At 68.4% G+C, this 18,726-nt stretch overlaps 2 protein-coding genes across 2 annotated transcripts; both read left to right on the forward strand.

Annotated features, from left to right (window-relative positions):
* The first annotated feature begins 549 nt into the window (after nucleotides 1-549).
* On the forward strand, nucleotides 550-16,930 carry TIMELESS (timeless circadian regulator). Its single transcript, XM_058861128.1, is given in 33 exon segments — nucleotides 550-1,045; nucleotides 1,459-1,623; nucleotides 1,725-1,859; nucleotides 1,862-2,367; nucleotides 2,974-3,082; nucleotides 3,458-3,869; nucleotides 3,939-4,092; nucleotides 4,182-4,296; nucleotides 4,371-4,433; nucleotides 5,314-5,415; nucleotides 5,509-5,664; nucleotides 5,737-5,870; nucleotides 5,951-6,038; nucleotides 8,541-8,717; nucleotides 8,792-9,009; nucleotides 9,488-9,591; nucleotides 9,668-9,837; nucleotides 9,915-10,034; nucleotides 10,112-10,263; nucleotides 10,338-10,435; nucleotides 10,518-10,635; nucleotides 10,707-10,908; nucleotides 12,433-12,584; nucleotides 12,655-12,740; nucleotides 12,822-12,945; nucleotides 13,048-13,130; nucleotides 13,202-13,344; nucleotides 13,460-13,631; nucleotides 13,709-13,777; nucleotides 13,847-13,965; nucleotides 14,663-14,910; nucleotides 16,245-16,342; nucleotides 16,466-16,930. Coding segments are annotated over 33 exon segments (5,271 nt in total). The 5' UTR covers nucleotides 550-685; the 3' UTR covers nucleotides 16,585-16,930.
* Nucleotides 16,916-18,136, forward strand: APOF (apolipoprotein F). The gene is made up of 2 exons (XM_058861063.1): nucleotides 16,916-17,110; nucleotides 17,199-18,136. The coding sequence occupies exon 2, from the start codon at nucleotides 17,209-17,211 to the stop codon at nucleotides 18,076-18,078; it is 870 nt and encodes a 289-aa protein (XP_058717046.1). The 5' UTR covers nucleotides 16,916-17,110; nucleotides 17,199-17,208; the 3' UTR covers nucleotides 18,079-18,136.
* Nucleotides 18,137-18,726: the final 590 nt, after the last annotated feature.

Here is an 18,726-nt window from a genome sequence, read left to right on the forward strand (position 1 = left end):
GGGCCCCCGGCGAGGGCGGGGGCCGGGACCCCCCGTCAGCCCGTCCCGTGCCGGGGAGCTGAGCGCAGCAAAGCCCTTTGTGGTGGCCTCTGCAGCCCCGGCAGATTCCGGCGGGCGCCAATGGCCGGGCCGAGCCCTAATCCCCCCGGCCGGGGACTCAGCGCCCGCTAAGCCGGGCTGAATAAACCCTCCCGCAGACAACAGCACCGGGGCGGGGGGGGACACCCCGCGGCCCCCAGCGGGGCTGGCCCGGGGGGCCCACCCAGGACCCCTCCCGAGGGGTGGGGGCGGCTCCCAGCGGGGCTTGCCCCGAAGCGTCCCCAAAACATTTAGGGGGGGGTGGGAGGTGTGTCAGTGCTGACCGCGAGCGAGGGGGTCCCCCAAACCCCCCTGAGGGCACCAATGGGTCACAGCCCCCCCCTCCCCAGGCAACCCCAGGGGTGGGGGCGGCGCAGCTCTGGGGAGGGGGGTCCCCACTATCGGGGGTGCGGGGCTGCTCGGGGGGCTCGGGGGGCGTTCCTGGCCGCGTGTCCCCTGTCCCGTGTCTGGGGCAGCGAAGCGGTTAACGGGGGGTGGCGGAGGTGGGGTCCCACCCCCGGGGCCGGCCCGGGGGGGCCTTATAAAGGTGGGCACGGGCGGCCCCCGGGGAGGGGAGCGGGGCCGTGGAGGGCAGCGGGGCCAGGCCATGCGGGAGCTGCGCTCGTCCGCCTTCTGGAGGGCCGTCCTGGCCGAGTTCCTGGGCAGCCTCCTCTATGCCCTGCTGGGGCTGGGGGCCTCCCTGCGCTGGGCCCCGGGCCCCCCCAGCGTCGTGGGGGCCGCCCTGGCCTTCGGGCTGGCCCAGACCACCCTGGTGCAGGCGCTGGGCCATGTCAGCGGGGGCCACGTCAACCCGGCCATCACGCTGGCCTTCCTGATGGCCTCGCAGCTCTCCCTGCCCCGTGCCCTGGGCTACCTGCTGGCCCAGGTGCTGGGCATGCTGGCCGGCGCCGGGGTGCTCTATGGGGTGACCCCGGGCCCCGTCCGCGGCACCCTCGGCCTCAGCGCGGTGAGCAGGGGCTCGGGGGGATCGGGGGGCTGGGGGTGTCTGCAGGGCTGGGGGACCACGGGGTGTGGAAGTGGGGTGGGGGCTGTAATGAGGGTTTGGGGTCTGAGGTACTTTGGGACTGTAATGAGGGCTTGGAAGGATTGGGGGAGTCCAGGGGGTGTTTTGGGATCTGCAGTACCATGGGGCTGTAATGGGGGTTCTGAGGGGTTTGAGGGGTCTGATGGGGGGGTCCGGAAGATGTTTTGGGGTTCGGATTGATGTGGGACAGTAACGGGGGCTGGGCATCAGGGAGGAGTTTGGGGATGAGAAGGGTTTTGTGGCACAGTGGGGTTTTGGGGTGTGGAAGGATAACGAGGGGGGGGTTTGCGGTGCTGGGGGGGAATGGGGGGATGCTGAGCCCTCTCCCCGCGCAGCTGCACCCCGGCGTGGGCCCGGGCCAGGGCACGGTGGTGGAGCTGCTCCTGACCGCCCAGTTCGTCCTCTGCGTCTTCGCCAGCTTCGACGACCGTCACGACGGGCGCCCGGCCATGGCCGCCGTGCCCGTCGGCTTCTCCCTCGCCCTCGGCCACCTCTTCGGGGTAAGGGCGGCCGCGGGGACCCCGGTGCCGGGACCCCGGGGGCTGGGATGGGGCTGGGGGGACAGCTGTGCAGCCCCCCACCGCCCCATCCCCCCGAATAGATCCACTACACGGGCGCCAGCATGAACCCCGCTCGCTCCTTCGCCCCTGCCGTCATCACCCGCAACTTCGCCAACCACTGGGTAAGTGGGGGGGGACGGGGACCCCCCAAACCCGCCCCGGGCCCCCCCAGTCCCTCCCCGCTTGTCCCTGTCCTGCCCCAGCCGCTGCGTCCGGTGTCACCGCGGTGACAGCAGCACCCCGGCGTGCTGAGTACCCCCCGGTATCCCGGGCGGAAAGAAGCGGCCGCCCCCCACTCACCGGGAGACGGATCCTGCCCGCGCCCCCGATATCCCGGGGAGGGGCACACGCGACGCCGCTCACCGGGAGACGGGTCCGGTGGCCGGGCGCCAGCGGGGAGGGTGCCGTGCCCCGTGGGGCGGGGGGCCGGGGGTCCCCCGGTGCCGGTGCCCACGCCGCCCCCCCGCAGGTGTACTGGGCGGGCCCGCTGCTGGGCGCGGCGCTGGGCGCGGTGCTCTACGAGTTCGCGCTGTGCCCGCGGCCGCGCAGCCTGGCCGAGCGCCTGGCCGCCCTCAAGGGAGAGCCGCCCGCCCCCACCGCCGTCACCGCCGCCGCCGCCGCCGCCGCCGCCGAGCCGCCGCCCGAGCCGCCGGCAGAGCCGCTGGAGCTGAAGACGCAGGGGCTGTAACGGGGCCCGTCCCGGGGCGCGGCCCCGCGCCCGCCGCTGCTTTGCTGTGACGGGGCCGCCGCGGTGCGTGTGGTGCGTGTGTGTGCGGCGCGGCGCGGCGGGCGGGCGGCGGCGGGGCCCCGCTGCCGGCAACCGGCCACCGGGCTGCCCGGGGCCGCCCGTACCGGGCCGGGGCCGCCCCGCCCCGCCGCGGCGGGACTTCTGTGTTCGGTGAATTAAACCTGCTCTTTTATTTTGGTAACCGCTCGCGGCCGTGCCCGGCGCCGGGAAGCGGGAGGGACCGAGGAGGGGGGGGGACACCGGAGCCCCCCCGGCGGCCACGCGCGTGTGGCGGGAGGTGCCGCCCGTTCCCGCGCCCGGCACGGGCCCCGCCCAGCCGGCATCGTTCTTAAAAGGGCAACGCCGCCACCGCGTCCCTTCCTCGCAATGAGTCCCTCCAGTCTTCCCCCCGTCAGCGCCGCGGGGCGGGGGGCGAGGGCGGGGGGATCAGAGGGGTTCGGGGCGCACGGAGCCGCCGGACGGCAGCGGGGTGTGTGGAGGGAGGGGAGGGGAGGGGTACCTGCGGGACCACCGGGCAGCGCGGTGGGCGTTGCCGTTTGAAGGGCGCGGGGGGGCGGGGTCTCGGCCCGCGGGAACTGGGGCGGTTGTGTAACGCCGCCCCCGCGCCGGGACCGGGAGCGCGGCCGGGAGGGCGGCGGGGACGGGGCGGCGGTGAGCGGGACGGGGGCCCGGGGGTCCGGGATCGGGGGGAAGGGGGGGTTGGGGGCGGGGAGTGTCCCGGGACCGGCGGGGACCGGGGACTGGGGGTGAGCCGGGATCGGAACGGGGGGGTTGATACGGGGTCGGGGAAACCGGGACCTCCGGGTGCTGCGGGTTTTGGAGGGTGTTCCGGGATCGGGGGGCCCGGGGAGTGCTCCGGGATCAGGGGGGGATTCGGGGCAGGGATCCGGGATCGGGGGGGGATTCGGGGCTGGGATCCGGGATCGGGGAGGGGGGGGTCTGAGATCGGGTACTGGGGGGTGGGGAACGCTCCGGGATCGGGAAGGCAGCGGGACCGACTGGGATCGAGTCACTCCGTGACTGGGGGGAACCGAAACCGGGGGCTGGTATGGAACCGGCGGGGCTCTGGGGTGCGCCGGTGCTGGGGAGGACCGGGACCGGGAGGTGCGCTGGAATCGAGGTGGTACCGGGGCCTGGGGGTCGCCGTGGGGTCCGGTACCGAGGGGAACCAGGCATGGGATGTTCGTCGGTGTTGGGGAAACTGGAACTGGAGGATGTCCCGGGACCTGGGGCTGTACCGGGGGAGCCCAGAACGGGTGGGAGAACCTCGGGGGGCAGCCGGTGCTGACAGTGGCCCGCAGGTGGCCCCCGGTGCTGGTCCCGTGCGCAGCCCCGCGCTGCATGGACTGGTACATGATGAACTGCGAGCTCCTGGCTACCTGCAGCGCCCTGGGCTACCTGGAGGGCGATGTGTATCACCGGGAGCCCGACTGCCTGGGTAGGTGGGCACCGGGAAGGGGGGCGGTGGGGCCGGGGGCGGCGGGGAATGACGGCCCCGTGTCCGCAGAGAGCGTCAAGGACCTGATCCGGTACCTGCGCCATGAGGACGAGACCCGGGACGTGCGGCAGCAGCTGGGGGCGGCCCAGATCCTGCAGAACGATCTCCTGCCCATCATGGTGCAGTACCCCCAGGACAAAGTGCTCTTCGACGCCGTCATCAGGTATGGGGGGGTGGGTTCATGGCCAGGGGTGGCCCTGTGGGAGCTCCTTGCTGGGCAGGGGTTCTTCACACCCCTCCACCTCCTCACAGGTTGATGGTGAACCTGACACAGCCGGCCCTGCTGTGCTTTGGGAAGGTGCCAGCAGATGCCACCTCCCGGCACCATTTTCTCCAGGTGCTGTCCTACCTGCAGGCCTACAAGGAGGTGAGTCCACCCGGGGGTGTGCCGTGGGCAGGGGGCTTTGCCCACGTTCCCCTGCTCATGTGGGGTCTCTGCAGGCTTTTGCCAGTGAGAAGGTGTTTGTGGTGCTCAGTGAGAAGCTCTACAGCCTCCTGCAGCTGGTGAGTGCCCTGTCCTCAGAGGGCTGCGGGTGGTGTCCCTGCTGGGGATCCCCAGGGGGCTGCAGGGTCTGTCCCGGGTGGGGGTTCCTGTGGGGGCTGCAGGGTCTGTCCTTGTCAGGGATCCCTCGGGGCTGTGGGGTCTGTCCTCATCAGGGATCCCTCAGGGGCTGTGGGGTCTGTCCTTGTCAGGGATCCCTCAGGGGCTGTGGGGTCTGTCCCTGTCAGGGATCCCTCAGGGGTTGTGGGGTCTCTCCTTGTCAGGGATCCCTCAGGGGCTGTGGGGTCTGTCCTTGTCAGGGATCTCTCAGGGGCTGTGGGGTCTGTCCTTGTCAGGGATCCCTGGGGGCTGTGGGGTCTGTCCTCATCAGGGATCCCTCAGGGGCTGTGGGGTCTGTCCTTGTCAGGGATCCCTCAGGGGTTGTGGGGTCTGTCCTTGCCAGGGGTCCCTGGGGGCTGTGGGGTCTCTCCTTGTCAGGGATCTCTCAGGGGCTGTGGGGTCTGTCGCTGTCAGGGATGTCTCAGGGGTTGTGGGGTCTGTCCTCATCAGGGATCCCTCAGGAGCTGTGGGGTCTGTCCTTGTCAGGGATCCCTGGGGGCTGTGGGGTCTGTCCTTGCCAGGGGTCCCTCAGGGGTTGTGGGGTCTGTCCTCATCAGGGATCCCTCAGGGGTTGTGGGGTCTGTCCTTGTCAGGGATCCCTCAGGGGCTGTGGGGTCTGTCCTTGTCAGGGATCCCCAGGAGGCTGCAGGGTCTGTCTGTGCCAGGAGTCCCTGGTGGTCTGTGGATTCTGTTTCTGCTGGGGGTCCCTCAGGGGCTGTGGGGTCCTTCCTTGCCCAGGACCCCCAGGGGGCTGTGGGGGTCCTGACAGCTGTGTCCCCCCAGGACTGGGAGCAGCGGCAGGAGGAGGACACGCTGCTGATCGAGAGGATCCTGCTGCTGGTGCGCAACGTGCTGCACGTGCCCCCGGACCCCACGGAGGAGCAGGTACCGGGACAGGGCCCTTCCCTGGCTCCCCGACAGCTCTGGGGTCACAGAGGCTCCACGGGGACCCCGACACCCCACCACCATCCCCGGCAGGGCGTGGACGGCGACGCCAGCGTGCACGACCGGGTGCTGTGGGCGCTGCACATCAGCGGCATGGACGACCTGCTCAAATTCCTGGCCAGCGCCCAGGTGGAGCAGCAATGGGGCCTGCACGTCCTGGAGATCATCTCCCTCATGTTCCGGGACCAGGTGAGCTGGGGCAGGGGCGGCAGGGCAGGGACCCCCCCGGAGCCCCCACGGTGCTGATGGAGCTGCTGGCAGAGCCCAGAGGAGCTGGCGGCGCTGGGACAGGGGACGGCAGGTGCCGAGCACGGGGAGGACACGCGGGAGCTGGAGGCCCTGCGGCAGCGGGAGCTGGCGGAGAAGAAAGCCCGGGCACTGCAGCGCCCGTCCAGGTGAGGAGGGGGCACCCCCATGGCAGGGATGAGACCCCCATGGCGGGGACAGCATCACTCAGCCCCTGTCCCCTGCCCAGGCACTCCCGCTTCGGTGGCTCCTACGTCCTGCAGGGCCTCAAGTCCATCGGGGACCGGGATGTGGTGTTCCACAAAGGGCTGCACAATGTGAGAGCGGGGCGGTGGCGAGGGCACAGCGCTGGGGACGTGTCAGGGGACACGGGGACAGGGATGTGGCACATGGGGCTGGGGGTGTGGCGCAGGATGGAGGGCGAGGACGTGGTGGGAGGTACAGGAGTGTGGTGAGGGGCACGGGGCTGGGGATGTGGTATGGGGTAGGGAAACAGGAAGGTGGGTGGGACACCGGGATAAAGATGGGGCGTGGGGCATGGGGTCAGGGATGTGGCAGGTGGCACTGGGATGTGTATGGGGTGGGGGGCACAGGTGTGGGGATGTGGTGGGGGTCACACAACCGGGGAGGTGGCAGTGGGCACAGGGACAAGGACACGGTGCGGGGTGCAGGGTCAGGGATGTGACAGAGATCATTGGGATGGGAATGTGGGTGAAGGACACAGGGCAGGAACATCGGTGGGACACAGGACTGGAGGTGGGGTGTGGAGCACAGAAACGAGGAATGCGGTGGGGTTACAGGAACAGGGATGTGGACAGGGACGTGGTGGGTGGCACAGAGCCAGGGAGGCAGCAGGGGGCACTGGGATGGGACATGGCTGAGGACACTGGGATGGGACATGGCTGGGGACACTGGGATGGGACATGGCTGAGGGGACTGGGATGGGACATGGCAGGGGGCACTGGGATGGGACATGGCTGAGGGGACTGGGATGGGACATGGCTGAGGGCACTGGGATGGGACATGGCTGAGGACACTGGGATGGGACATGGCAGGGGGCACTGGGATGGGACATGGCTGGGAACACTGGGATGGGACATGTCTGAAGGGCACTGGGATGGGACATGGCTGGGGACACTGGGATGGGACATGTCTGAAGGGCACTGGGATGGGACATGGCTGGGGACACTGGGATGGGACATGTCTGAAGGGCACTGGGATGGGACATGGCTGGGGACACTGGGATGGGACATGTCTGAAGGGCACTGGGATGGGACATGGCTGGGGGCACTGGGATGGGACATGGCTGAGGGGACTGGGATGGGACATGTCTGGAGGGCACTGGGATGGGACATGGCTGGGGGCACTGGGATGGGACATGGCAGGGGACACTGGGATGGGACATGGCTGGGGACACTGGGATGGGACATGGCAGGGGACACTGGGATGGGACATGGCTGGGGACACTGGGATGGGACATGGCAGGGGGCACTGGGATGGGACATGTCTGGGAGCACTGGGATGGGACATGGCAGGGGACACTGGGATGGGACATGGCAGGGGACACTGGGATGGGACATGGCAGGGGACACTGGGATGGGACATGGCTGGGAGCACTGGGATGGGACATGGCAGGGGGCACTGGGATGGGACATGGCTGAGGACACTGGGATGGGACATGTCTGAAGGGCACTGGGATGGGACATGTCTGAAGGGCACTGGGATGGGACATGGCTGAGGACACTGGGATGGGACATGTCTGAAGGGCACTGGGATGGGACATGGCTGGGGACACTGGGATGGGACATGGCAGGGGACACTGGGATGGGACATGGCTGAGGACACTGGGATGGGACATGGCTGAGGACACTGGGATGGGACATGTCTGAAGGGCACTGGGATGGGACATGGCTGAGGACACTGAGATGGGACATGGCAGGGGACACTGGGATGGGACATGGCTGGGGACACTGGGATGGGACATGTCTGGGAACACTGGGATGGGACATGGCTGGGAACACTGGGATGGGACATGGCAGGGGACACTGGGATGGGACATGGCAGGGGGCACTGGGATAGGACATGGCTGAGGACACTGAGATGGGACATGGCAGGGGACACTGGGATGGGACATGGCTGAGGACACTGGGATGGGACATGGCTGGGAACACTGGGTGGGACATGGCTGGGGGCACCGAGATGGGACATGGCAGGGGGCACTGGGATGGGACATGGCTGGGAACACTGGGTGGGACATGGCTGGGGGCACCGAGATGGGACATGGCAGGGGGCACTGGGATGGGACATGGCTGAGGATGCTGGGATGGGACATGGCTGGGAACACTGGGATGGGACATGTCTGGGGGCACTGGGATGGGACATGGCAGGGAGCACTGGGATGGGACATGGCAGGGGACACTGGGATGGGACATGGCAGGGGGCACTGGGATGGGACATGGCAGGGGACACTGGGATGGGACATGGCAGGGGGCACTGGGATGGGACATGGCAGGGGACACTGGGATGGGACATGGCTGAGGATGCTGGGATGGGACATGGCTGGGGGCACTGGGATGGGACATGGCTGGAGGACACTGGGATGGGACATGGCTGGGAACACGGGGATGGGACATGGCTGGAGGACACTGGGATGGGACATGTCTGAGGATGTTGGGATGGGACATGGCTGAGGGGACTGGGATGGGACATGGCTGGGGATACTGGGATGGGACATGTCTGAAGGGCACTGGGATGGGACATGGCTGGAGGACACCAGGACAATGCCACAGGGATAAATCTGCCCACTCCATCCCCTGCAGCTGAAGAGCTACAGCCACGACCTGGGCAAGGAGCCGCAGCGGGTGCCCCGGCGCCGCCAGGCCGCCCCCGAGCCCGAGCCCTCCCGCCGCTCCGCCCGCAACGTCCGGCTCTTCCTGCGCCGCTTCTGCCAGGACTTCCTGGAGGACTGCTACAACCGCCTGATGCTGCTGGTCAAGGTGAGGGGCTGGGAGGGCTGGGATCCCCTCTCCAGGCTGTGGGACCCCCACTGAGACCTTCTGGTGGCCCCCAGGACCAGCTGGTGCGGGAGAAGGCTCAGCAGCACGATGAGACCTATTACCTGTGGGCCACCGCCTTCTTCATGGCCTTCAACCGGCTCCACGGCTTCCGCCCCGAGCTGGTGTCCGAGACCGTGGGGGTCCGAGCCTTCCACTTCATCGAGCAGAACCTCACCACCTATTATGAGATGGCACTGATGGACAAGAAGGAGGCAACAACCTGGGCCCGCAGGTGAGCACCTGGGACCCTCCAGGGCAGCTGGGACACCCCTTGGTGTCTGGGACTCCCAGGACCTGGGATTCTCCTTGAGTATCTGAGACTGCCCATGGTGTCTGGGACCTTCTGGGGAGCCCCAGAGTACCTGGGATACCCCCAGTGCCCGGTGCCTGGGATCCCTTGGACACCTGCGAGACCCCAGGGCACCTGGGACACCCCTTGGTTTCTAGGACCCCCAACTACTTGGGATCCCCTGGACACTTGGGACACCCTGTGGTGCCTGGGACCACCCCCCAGTCACCTGGGACCTCCCTGGTGCCTGGAACACCCTGGGAACCCAGGAGCCCCTGGGCACCTGGGACCCCCTTGGGCATTTGGGACTTTTGGAGTGCCTGGGACCCCAACAGTGCCTGGGACCCCCAAAGTACCTGAGTTCCCCATGGCACCTGTGACCCCCCTGGGCACCTCTGACCGCCCCCACTGCCATCCCCAGGATGCACTTGGCCCTGAAGGCGTACCAGGAGCTGCTGCGGACGGTGCAGGAGATGGACCGGTCCCCGGAGCAGGCGGTGCGGGACAGCAGCCACATCATCAAGAGTGAGTCCCTCTGTCCCTCTGCCCGTCCCTGGGGCGTCCCCAAGCCGCCCCTTCCCACTGCCACCCTCCTCCCCAGGCAACATCTTCTACCTGATGGAGTACCGGGAGCTCTTCCTCACGCTCTTCCGCAAGTTCGACGAGACCAAGCAGCCGCGCAGTTTCCTGCGGGACCTGGTGGAGACGGCCCACCTCTTCCTCCGCATGCTGGAGCGCTTCTGCCGCGGCCGCGCCAACCTCGTGGTGCAGGTGGGACGTGGCTGCCCCGCTTCGGGGGTCCCTGGGGGGTCAGGCAGCCCCTCCTGACCCCGTCCTCACCCCCCCAGAGCAAACGTGTGCGGAGGAAGAAGAAGCCTCGCACTCCCGCGCCCCCCGCCCCACCGAGCGCCGCGGAGCTGGAGCAGCTGTGGGAAGGATTGGCCCCACAGCTCCAGGCCTGCCTGGAGGTACCAGGGAAGGGTCCTGCCCCACGGGGGGCTCTGGGGGTGTTGGTGGGGCAGGGGCTGAGCCTGCCCTGCCCCAGGGCGAGGTGTCCCTCCCCGAGGACGTGGTGCCCTTCGACGCCGCCTCGGAGACGCCGGTGGAGGAGCAGCGCGCGGAGGCTCTGCTGCGCATCCAGGAGTGCCTGCGGGATTCCCGCGTGCCCCAGGCCCTGCAGCTGCTCCGCTCAGCCAGGTACCGCCACCGTACCTGTCCCGTGCCCGTCAGGGCGTGGGGACGCGGTGCCAGCCTGTCCCCGCTGTCCCCAGGGAGGTTTGGCCCGAAGGGGATGTGTTCGGAGCCGCGGACGCGGGGCCGCCCGAGGAGACCCGGCTGCTGCGGGAGATCCTCGTCGCTCCCCTGCCCGGTGAGTCCCCGTCTGTGACACCGGGAAGTGGAAAAACTTCGGGCAAAAAAAACCTGCAGACCTTCAGCACATCCCACCGCAGGGCACGCGCCCGCCGAGCCCGAGGAGCCGGAGGAAGAGGAAGAAGAGGAGGAAGAAGAGGAGCAGCAGATCATGCAGGTGTCGGAGAAGGAATTCAACTTCCTCGACTACCTGAAGCGGTGAGCAGGGTTTGGGGAGGGCCGGGGGGGTCCCTCTGCGGGGCGGCCGCGCTGACGGGGCGGTGGGACAGGTTCGCCTGTGCCCCCGTGGTGCGGGCGCTGGTGCTGCTGCTCCGAGGGTACGCGCGGAACAGCCCCCGCACCAACCACTGCGCCGCGCGCCTGCTGCACCGCCTGGCCCGCGACCTGCGCATGGAGCCCCTGCTCTTCCAGCTCTCCCTCTTCGCCCTCTTCCACCGCCTGCTCAGCGACCCCGCGGCCGCCGCGCACCAGGTCAGGCCCTGAGCCCCCCCGGGAGGGGTCTGTCCCCGCAGCCCCCAGCCCCAGTCAGTTCCCTGCAGCCCCCAGCCCCAGTCCCCAACATCTCCCAACCTCGTTCTGTCCCCAACATTTCCCACCCCTGCTCTGTCCCCTGCAGCCCCCAGCCCCAGTCAGTTCCCTGCAGCCCCCAGCCCCGCTCTGTCCCTGCAGCCCCCAGCCCCGCTCTGTCCCCGCAGCCCCCAGCCCCGCTCTGTCCCTGCAGCCCCCAGCCCCACTCTGTCCCCAACATTTCCCACCCCTGCTCTGTCCCTGCAGCCCCCAGCCCTGCTCTGTCCCTGCAGCCCCCAGCCCCAGTCAGTCCCTGCAGCCCCCAGCCCCAGTCAGTCCCTGCTGCCCCCAGCCCTGCTCTGTCCCTGCAGCCCCCAGCCCCGCTCTGTCCCTGCAGCCCCCAGCCCCACTCTGTCCCCAACATTTCCCAGCCCCGCTCTGTCCCCTGCAGCCCCAGCCCTGCTCTGTCCCTGCAGCCCCCAGCCCTGCTCTGTCCCTGCAGCCCCCAGCCCCAGTCAGTCCCCAACATCTCCCAACCTCGTTCTGTCCCAAACATTTCCCAGCCCTGCTCTGTCCCTGCAGCCCCCAGCCCCAGTCAGTTCCCTGCAGCCCCCAGCCCCACTCTGTCCCCAACATTTCCCAGCCCTGCTCTGTCCCCTGCAGCCCCCAGCCCCGCTCTGTCCCTGCTGCCCCCAGCCGCAGTCAGTTCCCTGCAGCCCCCAGCCCCGCTCTGTCCCTGCAGCCCCCAGCCCCAGTCAGTCCCCAACATTTCCCAGCCCTGCTCTGTCCCCAACATTTCCCAGCCCTGCTCTGTCCCCAACATTTCCCACCCCTGCTCTGTCCCCAACATTTCCCAGCCCTGCTCTGTCCCCTGCAGCCCCCAGCCCCACTCTGTCCCCAACATTTCCCAGCCCCACTCTGTCCCCAACATTTCCCACCCCTGCTCTGTCCCCAACATTTCCCAGCCCCGCTCTGTCCCTGCAGCCCCCAGCCCTGCTCTGTCCCTGCAGCCCCCAGCCCCACTCGGTCCCCAACTTTTTCCAGCCCTGCTCTGTCCCCAACATTTCCCAGCCCTCCTCTGTCCCCAGCATTTCCCAGCCCCACTCTGTCCCCAACTTTTCCCAGCCCTGCTCTGTCCCCAGCATTTCCCAGCCCTGCTCTGTCCCCAACTTTTCCCAGCCCTGCTCTGTCCCCAACTTTTCCCAGCCCTGCTCTGTCCCCGCAGCCCCCAGCCCCACTCTCCATCCCTGCTATCCTCCAGCCCTGCTCAGTGTCTGATGTCCCCCACCCCTACTCTCTGTGCCCACATCCCTCAGCCCCTCTGTCCATCCCTGGTGTACCCCAGCCCTGCTCTGTATTCCAAATTTCTGTCACCCCCACTCTCTGTCCCTGGTCTCCCCCAACCCCACTCTCTGTCCCCAGTGTCCCCCAACCCCTCTCTCTGTCCCTGGTGTCCCCCAACCCCTCTCTCCCTCCTGCTGTCCCCAGGAGTTGGTGGCCTTGGCCAAGTTCATCCTGGGCAAGTTCTTTGCGCTGGCAGCCACCAACAAAAAGGCTTTTGTGGAGCTGCTCTTCTGGAAGAACCCGACTGTCGTCTGGGAGATGACCAAGGGCTACAGCTCCCTGCAGGAGGGAGAAGGGTGAGTGGGCCTGGGGAGGGGGCTGCCACCCCCTCTCCCCTCACCTCACCTCCCTTTTGCCCCTCCCCAGCACTACCCGGAGCCGAGTCCCCCCCTGGACGCCCCAGGAGGAGCAGGAGCTGCGGGAGCTGTACTGGAAGTACAAGGAGGTGGAAGGTACCGGGGGGTCTCTGGGGTCTCAGTGGGACCCCCGGGGGGTGGCAGGGGCTCTGTCCCTGCAGCCTCCCTGTCCCACAGGTGGGGACATCATCGCTGCCATCCTGGCCCATCTCCCGACGGCCGGGCGGACGCGGAGGCAGGTGGTGAAGCAGCTGGTGCGGATGGGGCTGGCCAGCAGTGCCAAGGACTTCCCACGGGAGAGGTGGGTCAGGGACCCCTGGGGACAGGGCAGGGACCCCTGGGGACAGGACAGGGACCCACCTTCCCCCAGGACAAGGACCCACAGCTGTCTCCCACCCCTCAGGAAGGGCACCCGCATCGTGCTGTGGACGCAGGAGCAGGAGGAGGAGCTGACGCGGCTCTTCGAGGAGTTCCAGGGCTCGGACGGTGAGCTGGACACGGGGGGCAGACCCCTAAAAGCCGCCTGTAGCCCCCCACCCTGACCCCCCTCCCCACAGATGTCCTGGGGAACATCATGAAGCACCTGACGGCGCGGCGCTCGCGGGCTCGGGTGGTGGAGAAGCTGCTGGGGCTGGGGCTGGTGGCCGAACGCAAGGAGCTGTACAAGAAACGCCGGAGGAAGAGCCACGGCCCCGGGCAGGTACGGGGGGCTGGAGGGTCCTGGGGAGGGTCCTGGGGGTGCTGTCCCCACTCTGGGGGCACCCAAACACAGCCTGTCCCCATCCTGGGCACCCAAACACTGCTGGTTCCCACAGGCTGCCACAGGTGTCCCGGCCATGCCAGCTCAAGACAGCTCAGGAGAGGATGACAGCGAGGAGGAGGAGGAAGAGGAGGATGAGGACGAAGCAGAGGGAGACCCCATGGAGGAGCACTGTGTGCCTGAGGAAGGGGCTGGGCAGGACCTGGCGCAGCGCCTGCAGCAGGAAGGTGGGCGAGGGGCTCCGACCCCCCCAGCTGGGCTCAGCTGCGGGGACAGACCCTGTGTCACCTTCTGCTGTCCCCAGGCCTGGCCGGGCCCCTGCGGTGGCTGGAGAACTGTCTGAGGAGGGTGGCAGGGGACCGTGAGGAGGATGGTGAGTGGGGTGGGGGTCATGGTGGGGGGCTGTGGGGTCGGGGTCCCTCTGACGGCGCTCCCGGTCCAGGCGTGTCCCACCCGGTGCCGCTGGTGCCGCTGACGGAGGAGAATGAGGATGCCATGGAGGACCGGCGCTTCCGGAGCCTCCTGCGGCAGCTGGGGCTGCGGCCTCCTGCCAGCGAGCAGGTGAGGTCCCTGTCCCCATCCCTGTCCTTGTCCCCATCCCTGTCCCCGTCCCTGTCCCCATCCCTGTCCCCATCCCTGTCCCCATCCCTGTCCCCGTCCCTGTCCCCATCCCTGTCCCCATCCCTGTCCCCATCCCTGTCCCCATCCCCATCCCTGTCCCCATCCCTGTCCCCATCCCTGTACCCATCCCTGTCCCCTGTCCCCATCCCCGTCCCCATCCCTGTCCCCATCCCTGTCCCTGTCCCCATCCCTGTCCCCTGTCCCCGTCCCTGTCCCCATCCCTATCCCCGTCCCTGTCCCTGTCCCTGTCCCCTGTCCCCATCCCTGTCCCCATCCCGGTCCCTGTCCCCATCCCTGTCCCCTGTCCCCATCCCTGTCCCCATCCCGGTCCCTGTCCCCATCCCTGTCCCCATCCCGGTCCCTGTCCCCATCCCTGTCCCCTGTCCCCGTCCCTGTCCCCATCCCTGTCCCTGTCCCCATCCCTGTCCCCTGTCCCCATCCCTGTCCCCGTCCCTGTCCCCATCCCTGTCCCCGTCCCTGTCCCTGTCCCCATCCCTGTCCCCGTCCCTGTCCCCATCCCTGTCCCCATCCCTGTCCCCATCCCTGTCCCCGTCCCCATCCCTGTCCCTGTCCCCATCCCTGTCCCTGTCCCCTTGGTCCCAGCACAGCCCTGCAATGTCCCCCCCTCTCTGCCCAGGAATCCTTCTGGCGCATCCCAGCCGCCCTCACCCCGCAGCAGCTCCGGCGTGCGGCCGCCTCCATCGCCCACCGTGGCCCCCCAGGGGCCCCCCAGGACCTGCCAGAGCCACCCAGGAGCCCCCAGCACCCGGCTCCAGGTGAGGGGTGGGGCTGGGGGTGTGGGACCCCCAGGTGTGGGGCTGGCTCTGAGCCCCCCTCCTTGTGCCCCTCAGCAGAGCCGGCAGGGCTGGGATCGGACTCGGAGAGGTGAGACCGGGGTCCCCTTCTCAGCTTGGGGGGTCTTATCCCTGGTTTGGGGGGTCTTCTTCCTGGTTTGGGGGGTCTTCTCTCCCTGGTTTGGGGGGTCTTATCCCTGGTTTGGGGGGGTCCTCTCTCCCTGGTTTGGGGGGTCCTCTCTCCCTGGTTTGGGGGGTCTTATCTCCCTGGTTTGGGGGGTCTTCTCTCCCTCGTTTGGGGGGGGTCCTCTTCACCCTGGTTTGGGGGGGGTCCTCTCTCCCTGGTTTGGGGGGGTCCTCTCTCCCTGGTCTGGGGGTCCTCTCTCCCTGGTTTGGGGGTCCTCTCTCCCTGGTTTGGGGGTCCTCTCTCCCTGGTTTGGGGGGGGTCCTCTCTCCCTGGTTTGGGGGGTCTTATCCCTGGTTTGGGGGGGGGGTCTTCTCCCTGGTTTGGGGGGGTCTTCTCCCTGGTTTTTGGGGTCCTCTCTCCCTGGTTTGGGGGGGGGTCCTCTCTCCCTGGTTTGGGGGGGTGTCCTCTCTCCCTGGTTTGGGGGGGTCTTCTCTCCCTGGTTTGGGGGGGTCCTCTCTCCCTGGTTTGGGGGGGTGTCCTCTCTCCCTGGTTTGGGGGGGTCTTCTCCCTGGTTTGGGGGGGGTCCTCTCTCCCTGGTTTGGGGGGTCTTATCCCTGGTTTGGGGGGTCCTCTCTCCCTGGTTTGGGGGGTCCTCCCTGGTTTTGGGGGGTCCTCTCTCCCTGGTTTGGGGGGTCCTCTCTCCTTGGTTTGGGGGGGTCCTCTCTCCCTGGTTTGGGGGGTCCTCTCTCCCTGGTTTGGGGGGTCTTCTCCCTGGTTTGGGGGGGGTCCTCTCTCCCTGGTTTGGGGGGGGGTCCTCTTCTCCCTGGTCTGGGGGGTCCTCTCTCCCTGGTTTGGGGGGTCTTCTCTCCCTGGTTTGGGGGGGTCTTCTCTCCCTGGTTTGGGGGGGGGTCCTCTCTCCCTGGTTTGGGGGGTCCTCTCTCCCTGGTTTGGGGGGTCTTCTCTCCCTGGTTTGGGGGGGGTCCTCTCTCCCTGGTTTGGGGGGGGGGTCCTCTTCTCCCTGGTTTGGGGGGGGGTTCCTCTCTCCCTGGTTTGGGGGTTCCTCTCCCTGGTTTGGGGGGTCCTCTCTCCCTGGTTTGGGGGGGGGTCCTCTCTCCCTGGTTTGGGGGGGTCCTCTCTCCCTGGTTTGGGGGGTCTTCTCTCCCTCGTTTGGGGGGTCCTCTCTCCCTGGTTTGGGGGGTCTTATCCCTGGTTTGGGGGTTCCTCTCCCTGGTTTGGGGGAGAGGATCCAGCCCCCTGCGTTCTCCCCCTGTGGGGCTGAGCTGTGCCAACCCCTGCAGCGAGGAGCCCGTCCCCGTCCCCAGCCCAGTGCAGCCGCGCACCAAGAGGCGCCGGGAGCTCGCCAGCGAGGATGAGGATGAGGATGGTGGGAGCTCAGGTGGGTTCAGCCCCTCTGTTCACTCCTGGCTGTCACCAGGGGCACGGCTGAGTCGGGGTTGTCCTGTCCCTGTCCCCTTTGCCACATCCCTGGGGGGGCTCAGCCCTCTCCCTCCATCCCCAGGCACCGAACCGGCCCCTGCAGCTCCCTGCTCCGAGGAGGATGAGGAGGATGAAGGTCCACAGCCCCAGGGGAGGCGGAAGCGCATCCGCTGCCTGGATGAGGAAGAGGAGGACGATTGAGTGGCTCCCCATGCCATGCCTGTGCCCAGGCCCTGTGCTGTTTCCTGGGCTTTTTGCAGATTTTATTGGATTTCTGCAGGTTTTCTGCAGTTTTTCTGCTGTTTCTGCAGTTTTTCTGCTGTTTCTACAGGTTTTCTGAGGTTTCTGCAGATTTTCTGCTGCAGGTTTTGATGCTGCTTTTAAAGGCTGCACAAGCAACCAGTTTCTCCATATTTCCCCACCTTCCCCTGGTGTCACCATCTCCATTTTACCCCAAATTCCCTCTTTTTCTTCAGCTCTTGGGTTTTTTTTTTTCCTAAAACTTTTTACATCTGGACAGGGCCTAAATAAATAAAGGTGACTTTTGGCCTTCTTGGGTGTGTGGGTCTGCAGGGAGGCTGGGGGCTCGAGCTGCCCTGGCCTCAGGGAGTGTCCAGTCCCCATCCCTGTGCCGGACATGTCGCAATTCCCTGATAACAAGGGCTATAAAGGAGTCACGGGGCCGGCTGCGGCCGCAGTGGCCGGACAGGGCAGGTGCCAGCAGCGAGTGGGTGAGCTGGGGCCCAGGGGGGTCACGGGGGGCTGCAGCCACGGGGGTCTGACGGGGCTCTGCCCTTCTTCTCCCACCTCCACAGAGCCGCCACCATGCCCCGGCTTCTGCTCTTCCTCCCGCTCCTCATCCTCGGCCGTGCCCTCGCTGCGTCCGTCGTCCCCCCGGGGCCGGCTGCCGGTGACCGGGCGCTGCTGGCCGAGCTGCTGGGGCTGGCAGAGCCCAGCCCACCGCCGGCACTGCGGGTGCCGTGCCGGACCCTTCTCCCCGACGCCTTTCCCGGTTTCTCCGGGCTGCCGCCGCTGCCCCGCGGGCTGGCCCGTGCTGCCCTGGTGCTGGCTCTTCGCGGGGCCGGCTGTGCTCCCCATGCCGAGGCCGAAGCGCTGGAGCTGCTGCGGGAGCTGGGGACCCCCAGGGCGGCGGCGCTGCTGCGGGGGCTGGCGCGGCTCCCGGGCGCTCCGGCCCCTCGCCCGCTGACCCTGCTGCTCCTCCGCTTGGCACGCCCGGGGGGCTCCGCCTGCGCGGATCCCACCCTGCTCCGGACCCCCGCGCCCGGCCAGGCAGTCCGGGAGCTGCCGGGGCTCCGGCCGTGCCGCGGAGCCGTGCGGCGGCGGCGGGAGGATGAGGATGCCTGCAGCCCGGCGGGGGAACGGGAAGCGCACCGGGTGCTGGACTGGGTGCCGGGAGTCAGCATCTTCTACAACCTGGGCACCAGCGTCTACTTCGCCTTCCAGGGCTGCGAGGCCACGGCGTCCACGCGGGCGCTGGAGGCCGCCGAGGACCTGGGCTACGCCGGGCTGGCCGCGCTCACCGGGGGCCTGGGGGGCCCGGTGGCCATGGGGGTGCAGCTGGGGCTGCAGCCGGGGCTCAAGGCCGGCGTGCGGGCGCTCGTCGGGTACTTCACCTCGGCCGGGGAGCCCTCGCCGGTGCCCACCGCCCACAGCGGGCCCGTGGTCATCGTCTGAATAAAGGCCACGTGTGAATAAAGGCGGCGGGTCCCTGTTTGGGGCGGCTGGGGACGGATCGATGCGAGGTCGCCCCGTCCTGGGGCACTCGGACCTTGGCCACGTGGTGGCCCAAGCCACGTGGTGGCAGCTGGGCTGGGCCTGTCCCCATGGCCTGTCCCTGTCCCTAAAGCCCCAGCCCTGGCCCCACAGCCAGTCCATCCCAGTGGCCACACTGCCTTGTCCCTGTCCCCATGGCTCTGTGTCACCCTCCCCGTGGCGCTGGCCCTGTCCCCATCCCTGCAGCTTCTCCCTGTCTCCCTGACCCTGTACCCCTGTCCCCACGGCTTGTCGCTGTCCCCACAGCTCTGCCCCTGTCCCCATAGCTCTGTTGTCCCTGTCCCCACTGCTGTCCCCACCCCCTGGCTCTGTCCCCACGACCAGTCGCTGTCTCCCTGGCTTTATCCCCCTGTCCCTACGGCCAGCCCTTGTCCCCACGGTCCGTCCCGGTCTCTCCGGCTCTGTCCCGGTCCCTCCGGCTCTATCCCGGTCTCTCCGGCTCTGTCCCGGTCCCTCCGGCTCTGTCCCGGTCCCCCCCCGCCCATCCCGGGCCGCCGCCGTTCCCTCCCCCGGTTCCCGCTGACCCCGCCCCATGGCCCCGCCCTCTCG

This window comes from Poecile atricapillus, chromosome 35 (assembly GCF_030490865.1).
Source record: "Poecile atricapillus isolate bPoeAtr1 chromosome 35, bPoeAtr1.hap1, whole genome shotgun sequence".
NCBI lineage: Eukaryota > Metazoa > Chordata > Aves > Passeriformes > Paridae > Poecile > Poecile atricapillus.

Excerpts from the sequence above, each read along its gene's own strand:
- APOF (XM_058861063.1), top strand. The coding sequence starts at position 17,209 with ATGCCCCGGCTTCTGCTCTTCCTCCCGCTCCTCATCCTCGGCCGTGCC.